At 67.4% G+C, this 16,711-nt stretch overlaps 2 protein-coding genes across 2 annotated transcripts; one reads left to right on the forward strand and one right to left on the reverse strand.

Annotated features, from left to right (window-relative positions):
* Positions 1-15,356, forward strand: SEMA4G (semaphorin 4G). The gene is given in 16 exon segments (XM_048060706.2): positions 1-22; positions 9,132-9,336; positions 9,569-9,664; positions 9,667-9,716; positions 9,838-9,900; positions 9,978-10,076; positions 10,958-11,051; positions 11,163-11,276; positions 11,443-11,609; positions 11,738-11,907; positions 11,992-12,136; positions 12,227-12,449; positions 12,529-12,644; positions 12,736-12,887; positions 12,975-13,036; positions 13,129-15,356. Coding segments are annotated over 15 exon segments (2,532 nt in total). The 5' UTR covers positions 1-22; positions 9,132-9,215; the 3' UTR covers positions 13,989-15,356.
* Positions 15,357-15,401: 45 nt separating this feature from the next.
* MRPL43 (mitochondrial ribosomal protein L43) lies at positions 15,402-16,710 on the reverse strand. The gene is made up of 3 exons (XM_067000305.1): positions 16,527-16,710; positions 16,310-16,416; positions 15,402-15,637 (listed from the first exon to the last, which is right to left on the reverse strand). Exons 1-3 carry the CDS (start codon positions 16,655-16,657, stop codon positions 15,420-15,422), a joined length of 456 nt encoding a protein of 151 aa, XP_066856406.1. The 5' UTR covers positions 16,658-16,710; the 3' UTR covers positions 15,402-15,419.
* Position 16,711: the final 1 nt, after the last annotated feature.

Here is a 16,711-nt window from a genome sequence, read left to right on the forward strand (position 1 = left end):
GAGGCCGGGAGCGCAGGAGGAGGTGGGTAGCGTCTCCGCTCTGCTCGGGGGCCCCCGGGGAGTGGGGGTCCCTCATGCTGCGCAGGTTAAGAGTTTGCGATGGGGATGAGGGCGATGGGGGCAGGCACCGTGCCCGCAGGAGCCCCCAGAGGTGTTATGTCAGCTCTGCCCCCCCCTCCAAATTTCCCATGCACAGGTGAGGTCCGGGCAGTGAGGAGCAGTTTCCATGCGGGGCCGACCCTCGTCGAGTGATCCTCCAAAAATCGCTCTCCAGCACCACCCACCTGGCACCCAGCCCCGCCGCGGGCGCAGCTGCGGGATGCAGGGCTTGGGGGGGGGGGACGGACTCTTGTCCCCCTCCCGTGGGGCCGGAGCGGAGAGGAGGGACCGAGCGGCGCCCGATGGCACCGTGCCGGCACCAGGTGCTGCGCGGCTTGGTAAACACGGGCCAGCAACCGCGGGAGGCTCGGTGGGGCGAGGCGGGAGCCGGCGTACGCAGGTACGGCACCTCCGCCTCCCGCTCCAGCTGACTTCCCGCTGCCCTAGATGCGACCTGCTGATTACAGCCCCGTGCTCGGGCTTCGTGCTTTCGGCAAGCCGCCGTGACGGAGGAGAGGAGGGAGGGCTCGGCTGGGCGCTCCGGCAGCCGAAATCTTGCGAAAGGAAGCAAACGCAGGCCTGGACCTGGCAGCTCCTGCCCGTGGGGAGGAGCTGCAGAAGCCACCCAGGCCACGAAGGCTCTGCACGGGGCCTTAGGGTGCCCAGCCCCTGCCTGCGCTTCCAAAACGAGCTCCCGCCGCGGGTGAACGCAGACCGCGTGGAGAGGCACGTGCCGGCGGGAGGGAGAAGGGGCGGCACGGTGCTGTGCGGCGCGGTGCAGGGTGGCACAGCACCATGTGGCACGGTGCACCAGGGCATGGCACGACGTGGCACGGCACGGCACGATGCGGCACGGCACGATGAGGCACGGCGAGCGTGGCACCGCGCAACGTGGCGCGGCGCAAATCGGCAGCCGGCACACACGGAGCCGGGCGCTGCAGACCTCAAGGGGCGCAGCACCCCTCCGGCGATGCCCCTGGCACCCCAGTAACCCGTCCCAAGCACACCGGGGGGCACCCCCGTCCCCAAGCCAGCCGTGGCGGTGCCGAAGGCCGCGTCCCCCCCCCCCCCCCCCCCTCGGCGCACGCTTTGGAGACTTTGCCCCTCTCCGCGCCACGCCGGGCGCGGTGCCCAGCCGGGCGCGCAGGCAGGGTCGGGGCGGCCTCGGGGAGGGGATGCGGCGGGGGGAGGACGAAGGGGACGGTCCTGGTGCCTCTCGCTCGGGCTCCCGGAGCGGGGCAGAGCCCGGTGTCGCTGCCCCCGGGCCCCGTACCGGCGGGGCGCAGCGCAGCCGGCAGGGGGCGGCGCGGGGTGGCACGGCACGGCACGGCACGGCACGGCCCACGGCGGGGCTGCGCGCAGCGACCTGCGCCGGGCGGCTCGCCCCGAGCCGAGCCGAGCCGAGCGGAGCCGTGCCGAGCCCCGGGGAGCCGAGCCGCAGGCAAGAGACGGGGCCGGGGCCAGCCCGAGCGCACCGCGGGGCCGGGCGCGGGGTGCGGGTGCTGGGCGCGGGGCGCTGCGTGCGCGCACCGCGCGCGGTCGGGGTGCGGGGTGCGGGGTGCCGGTGCCGGTGCCTCCCCCCGTACGCGCAATAGGGGGATTTGGGGTGCCGGGTGTGCGGTGCCGGCTGTGGGTCGGGCTGGCCCGCGTGCGGGGAGGGGGGTGGTGGGGATTTGGGGGGCTGGGAGCGCGGCCGGCACCGGCAGGGCTGGGGGGGGGCTGCGCCCGTGGGCAGGGTGCTGAGCAGGAGGAGGGGGCTGGGACCCGCTTGGGGGCGGGAGGGCAGGGTCTGAGGTGCTGGGGGGCGCCCCACGGAGGAGCTGGGTGCGGGGGCGGTGGGTGGGTGCTGGGAGAGGCGCCTGGGGGGGAGCCGGAGCAGAGCCCTGGGGAGGGGGGGGCTCTGGTGCAGGTGGGGATTTGGGTGTGAAAAGGGCTGGGGGGGGGGGGTAGGGACGTGTGGAGGGGGGGTGTAGACGCAGGTGCCCAGCTTTGGGGACAGTTTGGGGCTGGGGGATCTGGTTGGGGCGACAGGGGGACGTGCTTGGGGGGCGAGGTGATGGGGGTCAGGGCTGCAGCAGGCAGGGCACCAGCTGGGGGGGGGGTTGGTGCAGCCCCCCATGACAGCAGGCCTGGGGGTCGCGGCTGTGCCGGGGGCTGCCGGCGGTGCTGGGGAGGCTGAGAGCTACCTGGGGCCCCAGGGGAGCTGTGCAGCCCTCCCTCGGGATGCAGGGGGCTGTGGGGTTGGGGCTGTGCCGGGGTGGGTGTGCAGACGTGGGGGCAGGAGGGACCCGCCGTGCGGCCGGGACTGGGGTCTGGGCTCTCTCTGCCCTCCCCAGCGGTATCCCGGGTGGGCTGGCGGCTTGTGCACGGCCTTGACATCCCGGGGCTTGAAGCGGGAGGGGGAACCGTGAGAGGGATCTTCTGGTGCCAAGAAAAATCATCTCCGAAGACAAAGAGACTGCCCAAAATGGATGAGGAGCGCAGATTCCCCCAGAGGCAGGGAAATTATTAATAATAACGATGCCGGGGTTTGTGCTACTTGTGCTACCGCCGTGGGCTCCTGCTGCTTTTCCCCTCTCCGCGGCGGGCGCTGGCTGGGCAGGATCCGGCCATGCTCCTGGTGCTCAGCCCCTGCCTGGACCCCGTCCCCGCGGTGACGGTGACGCCGCTGCGGGTCCCCCGGGACGTGGCCTTGGCCGGGCCGGCGCTGCCCGGAGGGACGCGGGGCGGAGAGCTGCCCCCCGCGTGCTGTGATCTCTATCTTGGCTTTGGTTTTGTGTTGCAACCGGAGGGGAAAAAAAAAAAAAAAGCAACAAGGAAAATGAAACCCAACAAACCAACGCAACCCTTTCGGTTCCTGCAAGCGAGGGCTTTGTGGCGTCAGGCTTTTTCTTCCCCCCCCCCCCCCCCCCGCCTTCTCCCAGCCAACATCCATTTGAACCTTTCCCTGCTTTCCCCGCCAGGAATGCCGGAGCCGGGAGGTTTGTTGGGCAAACCTGGTAGCGAATTCGGGCCGAGAGCAGCCAGGTGCGCTCGGTGGGGCTGCCCACGGGAGCGTGCACGGCCGGCACCCGGGGGCCTGGGGGGGGCCGCGCCGTCCCTGCCCGCCCGGGGATTTCCCACCCCCCCGGGCTCGGCATGGCGTCGTGATGGGGCTTGCTGGGGAGCTGGGGTGGGTGAGAGGCTGGGGGGCTCTGCTGGGGGTCCCGGGGGGGTCCTGGTGCTTCAGGATGTTTCCTGGCCAGGTTGATCCGGCTGGGGGGCAGCTGCCAGCAGGAGGAAGGTTTTGGGGATCTTCGCTGCTGATGCTTGGAGACCCAGGCTGTCCCAGCGCGTGCTCCCCTCATGCTGAGAAGTTCCTGCTTGGACTGGGAATCTCTCCCCTCTTCCTGCTGCCGAGCCCATGCAAATACACGCCGGGGCTGGCTGGGAGGCGGCCGGGCTGGCGGCACGCAAACCGCTCTGGGAAGGCCGAGGGAAAGCTCAGGGCTTCGTGCGCCGCGCGGGCTTTGGACCCGGAGCTAAAAAGGACATCAGCTTCGCTTTGACCCTGAAGCTGAAGCTTCCTCGGAGGGCAACCGAAGCAAACAAGCCGAGGTTGGTTAAGCTGGAACCAATAAAAACGCTGCTGTCATCTGGTTTTGCTGGACGTTTGGGAAAAGAAGAAGAAAAAAACAGTTTATCTTTGGGATAAATAAAACGGAGAGGGACAGGCTTGCGGTCAGAAGCCTTGAACTGGGGCGAGGCCGGCTTGGTCGGGCTCCAGCTGCCCCCGCAGCCTCTGATGTGCCCTAAAACCCTGCGGGCCTGGGAGCCCCCTCCCCGTGCCGGGCACCTCCTGCTCTGCGCTCGCCCGTGGGAACGGCGCCGTCGGCAGCACGCGGCTCTGAAACCCGAGAAGAAACTGGAAGGCAAAGCAGCTCTGAGCAAACACCCGCGCTAATTCATTGCCCCGCATTGTACGAGCCCAGCGGGACGAAACAAAGTGTGTCCGCGGGGATGAGCAAAACGGTCCCGCATTCACCAAAAAGCCCCAAAAACCCGAGCGAGGCTATGTCGGCGGCAGCAGGCTCCGCAGCGTCCCTTTAAATTTAGGGTTGGGGCTCAGGGTTGTTTTCTTTTTTTTTTTTTTTCTTTTCTTTTTTTAATTGTTCCTGGGAGTCAAATTCTAAAATTATTCTGCTTATTCTGCCGTGGAAGCAACGTGCCTCGACCACAAATCCTTTTAAGGCCGAGCTGCAGATCGCATCCAGCCCCTTGCGACGAGCTGCGGTGTGTGAGCGAGGCGCCGCACGCCCCCTCGCTGGGAACCTCTGCTGTGGCACGGAGGGCCGTCCGTCCGTCTGTCTGTCTGTCTGTCTGTCCGGCCAGCCGGCCGTGCTGTCTCAGCCTGCCACAGTGGGGAAAAAAAAGCACAGAAAAAAATGTTGATTTTTGGTGGTGACGTTCCCAGCGCTGCGTCTGCCTCCTCCTCCCAGCGCTTCCCCGTGCTGGTGCGGGGCGATGCTGAGGATGCAGGAGGTGGGATTGGGGCTGGCTTCGTTCACCCCGGGGCTGCCTTTCCCTCCTGTTCCCTGCAGAGCACCTCTGCAGCATCCCCAGGGCCCCGTGCCGAGGCACTGCACCCCACGTCCCCGTCCCGTACTGGGGAGGGCTGGCGGCAGGGGGAAGTCAGCGCCTGCCCGCGGCATCTCGGCGGTGTCTCAGCTCCCTTAGGGTTTGTTTCACTTCTCTGTCCCCTTGGCTCCTGCGGTGTCTCCGTGTCGGCCTGGGGCGCAGGCGCTCTGGGGATGCGGGGTTTGCTCGGGTACCCACAGGGTGACGTGCTGGATGGGGGGCTCGCTGAGTTCCCAGTTGGGTTTTCTTGTTTTGGTGGGTTTGGATGGAGGTGTCAGGAGTGCCGCCGCCGTCCTTCGAACGTCTTATCCTGTGTCAAACCCGACCCGGCTGCGGGGGGGCAGGGGTTCTTGCTGGAAAGCGGGGAGGTGGGCGCTGTTCCCACCACGGGTCCTTCCCACCAGCATTTATGGCTCCCCAGGGCTGTGCTGGGGAGGGCTGAGCCCAGGGCTCTGCATGGTGGGGACTCAGATTTGGTAGAAAAATTCAGTTTTCCTTCTCTGCCCACCCCAGGCCGGGGGCAGCTTTCCCTGCCTGGCTTTGCTGTGAGCGTAACGCAGGGGGACGGGGCCACGCTGCAGCAGGGGCTCGTTGGCTGTTGTTGCTCTCCTTCCCCTCTGCTGTGCCCAGATCCCTAATTTGGGGAAAGGAGCACTAGCTCGTGCTCTCGTGCATCTCCAGTGAAGCGCCTCGGGGTCGAGCTCGGTTTTGTTTAAAGAAGTCGACTAAAATAAACGCGGAGAAGAGCTGGCAGAAGGTCACTGCGCTCCTTCCCTCCCCGTCCCCAGCACCCAAACGCATCGCAGATCCCATTTTCCCGGAGGACTTTTGGCAAGTTAGCATTTTTCTTGCTGCTGTTGACAAAATCCCGGCCGGTTGGGAAATGTCTGTCCTGCGGGTCGCCTCCGGGCCCGGGACGCAGCCGCTGGGGCTGGTGTCTGGGGACGGTGCCGGGGGGACCCCGCTCAGCCCCGGCCGGGGGCCGTTTGCTGCGAGCTGGTGCTGGACCCGCGGGTGATTTACAGCCTGCAAGTTGGGAAAAAGCCGAATTAAAGTTGCCTGGCAACCCTCATCCCAGCTGCCCTTGCCGGGCACCGCGGGATCTCGCAGGATTTCGCAGCCTCTCTCAAACCGAGGGGCTGCCGGGGACGCGCTCGCGGCTCCTTGCTTCTGCCGGGCTTCCCTCGCTCGTCCCCGCGCCTGCAGCTGCGGGGCTCCGAGGTGTTTGCTGTCCTGCAGAGCGCGGATTTGGGATGCTGGCAGCTGGGGGAGGCTCTGGACGGAGGCTCTGTGGTGCCCTGGGTGCTCTCCCTGCCTCGTCCCCGCGCTCTGGGCTCAACGCGAGGGCGGCTTCCGCAGGAGCCGGGTGGGACGGGGATGTTGCGTGCCTGGGGTTGTCCGGATGTGTGAAGGCTGAGCCCAGGTTGGGCCACCTTAAAACACCATGGCGTGACAGACACAGCCTGCTGCTGGCTCCCGCCGTCCTGCTTTGAATTTGGGGAAAGCTGTTTTGCAAGCCCCTGAGCCGGAGGGGACCAATGGAGCTCCTCGCTGCGAGCAGGAGGTGAGCGTCGTGTGCCTGTGGGAGCGCACGATGCTCGGGGAGGAGGGCTGATCCCGACGGCGTTTCCAGCCTCTTCTCATGCACAGGGAAGTTTTGGGTCCCACGAGCTGCCCCATACCTGCATGTCCGCCCCGCCAGCTCCATCAGGAGGAGGCAGCACCCATCCCAGGCAGGATGAGGCCACCGAGGCGTGCAGAAGCCCCATGGGGGTCTCCTCGGCCAGACCCCAAAGCTCTCCACGCGCCTACGGAGCTGCTCGATGTGGGCATTTTAAGTAGCCGAGGACCGGGCCGGCTCGTCTGGGTGTGCTGTGCAGAGCGGAGGCTGGCCCAGCCACGCTCCAGCTGTGACCCAGTAAACCCAGTCCGACCTGACCGGGGCTGGCTGGCGGTGACACCCTGCTCCTCCTCCAGCACCGCCCGGCAGCTGGGGACGTTTTTGGGGTCCCCCTGCCCACGTTGTCCCCATGCCAGGCATGGGGAGCGCGGCTGATGCCCGACCTCCATCCTCACCAGCACCGGAGCATCCCAGCGGTGCTGGGTGGTTTTCCTCTCAAATCCCAGGTTTCAGCAGAGCTGCCGCCGCCTTCTCTCTCTCCCTTTTGTCTCCCTCCCGTGGAGAAATCTCTCCGTGGCGTCTCTCCTGGCTCTTCCCCTTTTCTGATGGGAAAGCTGTGCTGGAGCAAGCAAACCAGCCGCGTGCGTCCTGTGATCCTGAGCTCTCTTGCCCCTGGCACGGAGCCTGGGCTCGGGTCTTGCTTTGTGGGGAGCAGCGGGGCCGGGGGGGCCTGGCGTGGTGATCTGAGAGGGGCCAGGGATGCTCTCAGTTCTTTCCTGCTCCTTCCCCCATCCCTAGGTGTTAAAAAAAAAAAACTAAAATAAATAAAAAAGAGCAGCTCGAGACAGCCCTTCCCTTTGAGTAAAACATTAACCGGCCCTTAGAGGAAAGCGATTAATTTCCTTCAGTACAAAGTTAACACCAGATCTGGGGCGAAGGAGCCTTTGCACATGGGTGCAGCCGCTGGGCTGGAACAGCCGCGTGCCCCCGGCCCGACCCGGGCCCTGCCTCGAGCCCTCGCGGCGCTGGCGCGGGTTAAAGTCCGCGGGCGCTGCGTGAGCGGGGGCAGGAGGCTGGGGGGGGGGCACCCAGCAAAGGTCAGGGCTTGTTTGCGGGCAGGAGACGTGGTCTGGCTGCGGGCAGCCCGTGTGGCCGTGCTGCTTTTGTTCGTGGTGTCCTCCTGGCTGGGAGGAGGTCTGGGGACCCGCAGGCGCCGCGCGTCCCCCCTGCAGCCCGGGTGACGTGGGTTTGCGCAGGGCTCAATGCACTTCTCCGGTCCTTGATTGCGTCAGCTGCAGCGAGGGGGCTGCTGGAGCCTGTCCCCATTGCCATGTGTCCTTTTGGATGCCCCCGTGCCCCCCTGCAGCCCCGTTTGCCCCCCAGACCGCTCACTGCAGCGCGGCCTCCCTGGGGCGCAGGGGTTATGTGAGCAGGGGATGCTCTGCGCCCTCCTGGCCCCGTGCGGGGCTGAAGCCCCCCCGCCAGCTCTGGGGTAATACCGAGGTGTTGGAGCCACCCTGGGGAGGGAAATCCCGTTCCCCACTGCAGGATCCGGGACTGGGACCATGCTGGCTGGAAAAAGCAGCCTCCTGCGTCTCCTCCTGGGCCCTTCTGGTTCTTGCCTTGTTTTGCTTTTCCCTCCCCTCCGTCTGAAGCCCGGCCGGTGAGGTATTTGCTCTAGGGAAACCGTCTGCAGCGAGCGTGTTTGAACAGCTTTGCTAGAGGGCCAGGTATTTGGTTTATATATAAGAAAACCCTAAGCAAACATATTAGTGCCGGCTGCTTTACGGGGAGGTCTCCCGTTCGGAGATACCCCGTGGGCTCTGTCCTCGCCGGCACCCCCAAGGCCAGCAGGCAGCTGTGGGGTGCCGGGGGGTCCCTCGGGGGAATGGGGTGCCCCTTTCTGCGGGCTCACTTCCCAACCAGGATGGAGGTGCTGCTCCTCGCTGGCCGTTTTACAAGATCCCCGGTCCCGTCCTCCCTCACTGCGTCTCCCCGTCCTCCCGTCCGGCCCCACTCCGTCCCGCTTGCAGTTTTGTTTCCCCGGGGGCAGGACAGTGGTTTCCCGGTGCGGCTCGGCTCGGCTCGGCTCGCTATCTCCCCGTGGTGGTTTCACACCTCCCGCCCAGGCCGGCTGAGGTGGGGTTTGGGGGAGCGGCAGCGTTTTTGGCCGGGGTTTTTAGCTTCCTGGCTGGGAGCTGAGGCAGATGCTGAGCTTCAAGGCAGCTTTTGATGAAAGGGAAACTGAAATGTAGTGGAAAAACACTGGGGGGAAAACAACCTTCTCATCTGGAAAGACTTGATGGAGGAGCCAAATGGCTCCGGATCACTTCTCCCTTGCTCTGCGCTGCACGTGCCTGGAGCATCCTTCCCCAGCCCTTTGTCCTTAGGATCTCAGGCCGACTTTCTGTGTTTTTGGGGCTTCCTTTTCTTCCTGCCAACTCCTCTCTCCTCCCCGGGGCTCCTGGATTTGGGGAAGGGGCAGAGCCCTTTGGCTTTTGGGGCGCAGCAGCTGCCGCGCCGCTCACCTCCCCCTGCCTGGGGACAGCCTGGGGACAGTCCCCACGGGGTAGCTGCCGGCCAGGTGGTGCTGGGGGCCTTTGGGGCGCTTCTGCTTCTGCACCTGGTGCGGAGACGTGCGGTCTCATGACACGCTTGCGTCCCCGGCCACAGGACCGTAGCATCCTCTGCCACTCCCCCTCACTGCGCCTTCGCCCCTGTGCACGCCGCTGGGGCTGGGTGTCCCCAAATCCCCATGGCTGGCAGCACCCCTGACCCCCGCTCTGCATTTCAGGACGGTCCTGGGGAGCCCGTCCCCAGCAGTGGCTCTGCCGGGCCCCCCCAGCCCGGGGGCCACCCTCGCCGGGGGCCAGGGAAGATGCTCGGGGGCACGGTGAGGGTCCTGACTGCCCTCCTGGTGGCTGCGGTCATGGGCTACCCGTCCCGGCGCTCCGCCACCGACCTGGATGCCACCCCCAGGACGACGGTCACCTTTGACGGTAAGGGGGTGCGGGGTGGGTGCCGGGAGCTTCCCCCCCCCCTGGGGAGCAGCGGGGTTGGGGCAGGCGAGCAAGCAGGTGCTGGGAGGGAAAACAGGAAGGAAGCTCAGTCTGCTTTCGAGTGCTTTGCGGCGAAAACCGCTTCGAGACTTTCCCCTGTGACCCGGGGTCCCCCCAACCTGGGGGTCCTGGCTGTATGTCCCCCCACCCAGAGCCCCCTTTTCTCTCCCAGAGCTGTCAGGGGTGCGGCGGTTCAGCGGGCGCAGCCTGAACTACACCACGCTGCTGCTGGAGGACGAGCGGGGCATCCTCTACGTGGGGGCCCGGGGGCCATCTTCGCCCTCAACGCCAGCAACGTGGCCGACGGCTCGCACCGCACGGTGAGCGCCGCCCCGTCCCCAAGCAGCCTCCAAACGGGGAGGGAGGCTTTGGGCCTCCGTCAGAGCCTCCCCCGTGCCACGGGGGGTGGTTTGTGAGGCGATGGCTCCTTTTCCCCCGCAGATCCATTGGGAAGCATCCCCGGAGAAGCGGCTGGACTGCCTGCAGAAGGGCAGAAACAACAAGGTACGGCCAGCGCCGGGCAGCGGGGAGGCCACCGCGGCGTCACCGGCCGGTGACTGGCATCCTCCTCCCCTCCGCAGACTGAGTGCTTCAACCACGTGCGGTTCCTGCAGAGGCTGAACAGCACGCACCTCTACACCTGCGGCACCTACGCCTTCCACCCGCTCTGTGCTGCCATCGTGAGTCCTCCCGTCCCCGTCCCCGTCCCCTCCTGGGGCGCAGCGACCCCGTGTCCGGGCGCGTGGCTTTGGGGTGGCAGCGCCCCGGCGCAGTCGCCGTCACGCAGACGCCGCCAGTCCCCACCCCGGCGCTGGGGCTGGACTTTGACCCCGCAGCGGGGTGGTGCTGGGGACGTGTGGGGACACGGGGGGGGGACAGAGGGGTGGGATGTGCTCATGTTGGGGGTCTCTGAGAGCCACGCTGCGCATCCCTGAGGGTGTCAGCGGCATGGCGTGTCCCCGAGCTGCTCCGAGGCTGCCGTGGGATGGTGACGGTGGCAGTTCTGACTCATCCTCCCCTCCCTGGGGATTTCCTGGGCTGGGGTCCCTACGTGGCCATATCTCGGGGCGGTAGCAGGAGGGTGCCGTGTCCCCCAGTCCTTCCACCCCTGCACGGCAGCTCTTCTGTGACTCAGCCGCCCTTTGCCCCTGTCCCTCCCGCAGCCGGGGGACGGAGGGGCGCGGGGACACGGTGCACGTCCCCATGTCCCCAGCTGCCCGTGGCACTACGAGCCCCGGCTGTGCCGTGCCTGTTCCCACGGCCGTGCTGCCCGTCTGGTTTGTCCCCGGCCGCTGACGGAGCCGCCACGCTGCTTGGCCCCATCATTATTTGCAGTGCTTTGAACTGCAAACCCCAAAGAAAATCACTCCTGCGGTGACACACCGACGTCGCCACGGCCTCGGGGGGGACCCGGCCCAGCCGGGCAGCGGCCACTTGGCCAGGCTGGGGCTTGCTGGGGATGGTGCCAGGCGCTTGTGTGGGGTTTTTTTGGGAGGCTCATCCTGCTGGGGGCGGGGGGACATGTATGTGGGCATTGCTGATGGTGCCGCCTGTCCCCCAGGACGCCGACAGGTTCACGCTGCCCGCCCGCTTGGAGGAAGGCAAGGAGAAGTGCCCCTACGACCCCTCCCGCGGCTACACCGGCCTCATCGTGGGTAAGCGGCACCGTATGCACATGGGACGCTCCTGCACGTGGACGTGGTGGCTTTTGGGGCTCTCCCTGGTGTGCGGTGGTGGCCGTGCTGATGGGTGCATGCCCCACGCAGATGGTGGCTTGTACACGGCCACGCGCTACGAGTTTCGGAGCCTTCCCGACATCCGGAGAAACCTGCACCAGCGGCCACTGAAGATGGAGGAGTCCCCCCTGCACTGGCTGAACGGTAAGGCTGTCCCTGTCCCTGTCCCCTCGGACTGGTGGCACTGGTGCATGGGGATTGCCCCGGGTGCTTGTCCGGAGTGGTTTGCTGCAAGGGGAAACTGAGGCAGGGAGGGACCTTGGGGACCTGGTGGGCCCCCGGTTGCCACCTCCCACTCCGCGTCCCCCAGACGCTGACTTTGTGGCCTCTGTGCTGGTCCGGGAGAGCAAGGACAGCCCCGTGGGCGACGATGACAAAATCTACTACTTCTTCACGGAGCGGGCGGGCGAGGAGACCACCTCCTTCTTCGACAAGAGCCAGGTGGCCCGCGTGGCTCGGGTGGCCCGCGTGTGCAAGGTAGGGGTGGCCCTGGGGAGCAGGGTGCTGCTCCTCCTGCTGCAGGGGCTCCGAGCTTGCACCGGGGGGGAAACTGAGGCACGGGCAGAGCAGCAAACACCCGCCAACATCCTCAACTTGCCCTTCAGAGCGACGTGGGGGGGAAAAAGATCCTGCAGCGCAAGTGGACGTCCTTCATGAAGGCCCGCCTGGTGTGCTACATCCCCTACTACGAGGTGCTGCGCAGCGTCTGCAGCCTGGACGGGGGCAGCTGGGCCAGCACCGTCTTCTACGCCGCCTTCACCCTCTCTGCGCAGTGGTGAGCGGGGCCGGGTGGGCGCGGGGATGGATGGAAGAAAAAAAAAAAGGGAGAGCCCAGGCTGACACAGAGCTGTGCGCCCAGGAGGACGATGGAGGCGTCGGCCGTGTGCCGCTACAACATCTCCGAGGTGCAGCGCGCCTTCGAGGGCCCCTACATGGAGTACCAGGACTCCTCTCGCAAGTGGTCCCGCTACGACGGCGCGGTGCCCGAGCCCCGGCCCGGCTCCGTGAGTGCCGGGGGAGGTCGTGGGTTTGGGGGGGCGCGGGTGGGCGAGCCCCCCGCTGACGGCTGTGTGTGTCCCCCCCTCCCCGGGCAGTGCATCACGGACGGCTCCCGCAGGAGGGGCTTCAACTCCTCGCAGGACCTGCCCAACAGCGTGCTGGACTTCGTCAAGCTGCACCCGCTGATGTTCGAGGAGGTGCAGCCGGCGGGCGGCGAGCCGCTGCTGGTCAAGAGGAGCGTGGCCTACAGCTGCCTGGCCGTGGACCGCGTGCGGGCCCTCGACGGGCGCTCCTACGACGTGCTCTTCATGGGGACGGGTGAGTGCGGGACGTGGGACGGGTCCCCGAGGAGCACCGGGGACGGGGTCTCGTGTCCCCTGACCGCCCGGCTCTGCAGGGGACGGCTGGCTCCACAAGGCCGTGGTGCTGGACTCCGGCGTCCACATCATCGAGGAGGTGCAGGTGTTCGGGGAGCCGCAGCCCGTGGAGACCCTGGTGGTCTCCCACAAGCAGGTGAGGGGTGGCAATGGGGCTGGGGGCTCGTGGGGGGCGACCTATTGCCCTGTGTGGGGCGATGCTGCGAGCTTGGCCCTTTTCACCCCAGAGGAGCCTGTACGTGGGGGCAGCCAGCGGGGTCCTGCAGGTGCCCCTGGCCTCCTGCGCCAGGTACACCTCCTGCTACGACTGCATCCTCGCCCGGGACCCCTACTGCGCCTGGGACGGCCGGGCTTGCCGCGACACGGCCTCCAGGGACAGGTAGGGCCAGCTGTCAGTGTGCCCATCGCCCCGGTGGTTTTGGGGCTGTGCAGGCCCCGGGGTGCTGAACCCCTCCCTGTCCCGCAGCATGGGGCTGGTGCAGGACGTGCAGGGCGGCAACACGGGATGCCGGAGCGGCTCCGGGCGCAGTGAGTCCACGCATGGGGGGGGCTTCAAGGGGTGCTGGGCGGCCGGGGGGGGGATCCCCGGCACCGTTGCGACGGGGTGTGTGCCCCCGTAGGCTTCCTGCCGTGGAAGAACCGGACGGTGCTGCGCGGGGACGACGTGCTGCTGCCCTGCGACCAGCGCTCCAACCTGGCGCGGGCCGTGTGGCTGCTGAACGGCAGCGAGGTGCCGGGCGCGGGGCAGGAGCGGCTGCGCGTGGGGGTGGACGGGCTGCTGGTGACCGACACGCTGCCGGAGCACGGCGGCGAGTACCGCTGCTACGGCGAGGAGCGGGGCCTGCGGACGCTGCTGGCCGCCTACAGCCTCACCGTGCTGCCCGAGCTGCCCCGCGCCGCCGCCGCCGCCACCGCCGGGCCGCACACCGCCTCCCAGGTGGCCGGGGACGCCAAGGTGGTCTACGTCTCAACCATCGTGGTGCTGGTGGTGCTGTGCGCCGTGCTGGGCATCGTCCTGCTCTACGTGTCCTGCCTGGAGAAGCGCAAGGGCAAGTACGTCCTCGGGGAGCCGCGGCCCGCCAACACCGAGCTGCAGACGGTGTCGGCCAGCTGCCTCCGCAAGGGCCGCGAGAAGGAGGAGGAGGAGGACGAGGAGGAGCTCGCCTACCCCGACGGCTGCCTGCGCATCATCCCCGGCGAGGCGCCCACGGCCGCCACCTCCCCGGTCAAGGAGCTGCCGGCGGTCGTTCCCCCGCCGCCGCTGCCGCCGCCGCCGCTGCCGGCCGAGCTGACCAACGGGGTGGGCGCCCTGCCCAGCGTCCTGCGCAAGATGAACGGCAACAGCTACATGCTGCTGCAGCAGGACGAGCCGCTGGCCTCGCCGCTGTGCAGCGCCTCCTTCACCGAGGAGCTCAGCAAGATCCTGGAGAAGAGGAAACACACGCAGCTGGTGGAGAAGCTGGACGAGAGCTCCGTGTAGGGGCCGGGGGGGACCCGCTGCAGGACCCTCCTCCCCTCCGGCCCCTTCTCCCACCCCCTGCCAGCAGTGTTACGAGACTCAGGCGAAACTACCTCCGGGACCGCAGCATTGGGCCGGGCCCAGGCTCATCGGTTCCTTTGGCTTTTCATTCACTTTTAAGACTTGATGTACAAAAAAAAAAAACAAACAATGGAAAAGGAGAAAAAAAAGCCCAGAGAAGAATCTATTTAAATTTGAAACCTTTATTTAAGTACAAAAACCCACTGACGGCGGTCACAAGCTGGAGGCAGGAGCTGGCGCCTGGCTGAAGGTGGACGCGGGGTGCGGGAGGGGAGGGAGAGTTTCTGTCCGTCTGTCTGTCCAGGCCAGAGACCGTGTCCCAGACGTGAGGATGCAATCCGCCCCGTCGGGCAGCCCCAGCCCTGGGTGCCTGGGAGCCGGACGGCTGCTGAGAGGTGGGTGCTGAGTGGGGATGGGGGCACGAGGGGGGCTGCGGTGCTGTGGGGGCCACCAGCCCCTGCCCGCTGCCACATCTGCTCCCCCAGGGCTCACTCTCCCGGCAGGACGCTCGGCGAGGGACGGTGAGGAAGAGGAGGAGGAAGAGGAGGAGGAGAGCTACCCGTGCCCACCCCGAGGAGGGATCAGTAGCGCTGGGTGAGGTGCAGGATGGGTGCCGTGGGGAGGTGGCACTGCAGCTGGGGGGCCTGACGCTGACAGCGCCCTGCCCGCTCCCCGCAGGGCGCTACTGGCAGCATAGAAAGGACATGGTGGCAGGCAGCGAGACCAAGGGTCGTGTGTGCTGCCCGGCTTGTCCCTGTCCTTGCTCTGCAGTGTGGGAAGGGACCGGCACCGCTTCTGTGTCCTCACCTTGCACAGCCCGGAGATGGCACGTTTCAGCCCTCCCATGTGGCGTGATGGATGTCTGGGGGGGGTCGGGCACTGCCCTGTCCCCCATGGCACAGAGATGCCCCCTCGGCGGTCCCTTGCACACCAAGGAGGATCCCTGCACCAGGGCCTGCCTCCTGTAGGGCCTCTGGCTCTTCACGGCACTACCAGGGGCAGCCACCAGCCCTGAATCCCCAAATCCCACCCCAACTACTTCTGCTTCTGCCTGCTTTGTGTCCCAGCGAGGTGACACTGGAGGACAAACCTGGGCTGGGGTGGCGTTCCTTGCTCATACCCCCCAAGCATTACCCAGAGATCATCCCCCTCCCTGCTGGGCTGGACACCAGCCCTCTCCTGCCTCTTCCCTCTTCGCTGTGAAGAGAGGGGGGACAAAATCGACCCCCTACGCCCCTAAGGGGGCATCACCCTCCCTGCCTGCTCCCCCCGGCACGGCCCCGGGGCAATAAATGTGATGGCTCTGTCTGGAGGTGTCTGTGCAGGGACACGGGGAGCGATGCACACAGCACGGTGGGGGGGGTCAAGGCTTTATTGGGGGGGTGTCAGGCGGGGGCCCCGCACGAGGAGGGCGAGGGGCTTGTTGGTGAGGGGGTGCCACTGGCCCTGCACGCTGGGGTTATCGGTGTGGAAGGGCTTGCGGATGCGCACGATGTCCAGGCCGGACTGGTTGGCCAGCTTGGTGGCGAGCTGGGCGATCTCCTCGCTCGTCTTGTTGGCGATGAGCTCCTCCCGCACCGTCCCGTTCACTGCGGCACAACGGGGGGGTACAACAGGGGGGTGAGACCGGGGTGTCCCCAGTGCCCCCCCTTATCGAGTGTGTGTGTGTGTGTGTGTCCCTTCCTTCTGTAACCCCCTCCCTCTGGTGTCTGCCCCCATTTCCCCCCTCCCCATACCCTTCTCTTCCTGGAGACCCCCTCCCCAGTTCCCCCTCCCCTCCCATTGCCCCCCCGCCCAGTCCCCCCCTCCCCTTCTCCCAGTGCCCCCCTGCCCAGTCCCCCCTCCCCTCCCAGTCACCCCCCAGCTTCCCCCCCCAGTGCCTCCCCTCCCCATACCCTTCTCCCAGTTCCCCCTCCCAGTGTCTACCCCCCGCAGTGTCCCCCCCCCCAGTTCCCCCTCCCCTCCCAGTGCCCCCACCCCAGCCGCCCCCCCAGTGCCCCCCCAGCCCCCCTCTCCTCCCAGTGTCCCCACGGTCCCCCCTCTCCTCCCAGTTCCTCCCTCCCCAGTCCCCCCCCTCCTCCCAGTGCCCCCCCAGCCCCCCCTCTCCTCCCAGTGCCCCCTCCCAGCCCCCCCTCCCCTCCCACCAGTGCCCCCCCAGGTCTCCCCTCTCCTCCCAGTTCCCCCCTCCCCAGTCCCCCCTCTCCTCCCAGTTCCATCCCCAGTCCCCCCCCCCCCCTCCCAGTTCCCCCCCCCCCACTCACGGTACTCCGCCAGCAGCACGGGCGCGGGCCCCCCGCCGGGCCGCACGTACAGCACCACCTCGGGGTGCCTCCGGGCGAACTCCGCCGCCGCCTCCTCCGCGAACTGCCTGCGGGGCGCCCCCCCACCACCCCCCGAAAAATCCTCAGGGGTCAACGATCACCACCTACCCCCCCCAAATAAACAAACACCCGGTACCGGCGGCTCCCCCGTCCCTACCTGGCCCCGCGGGCGTCGGGCGCGGCGGGGCTGAAGAGGAGCTGCAGGCGCTGCAGCTGCCGCACGGAGCGGCCCAGCCCGCTGCCCAGCACGGCCGCCAAGAAGCGGCTGGGAGCCCCGCGGCCCGTCATGGCGCCTCCCGGTGTCCCGGAAGCGGGGACGGGGAGGAGGAAGGAGGCGGGACG

This window comes from Anser cygnoides, chromosome 7 (assembly GCF_040182565.1).
Source record: "Anser cygnoides isolate HZ-2024a breed goose chromosome 7, Taihu_goose_T2T_genome, whole genome shotgun sequence".
Taxonomy (NCBI): Eukaryota; Metazoa; Chordata; class Aves; order Anseriformes; family Anatidae; genus Anser; species Anser cygnoides.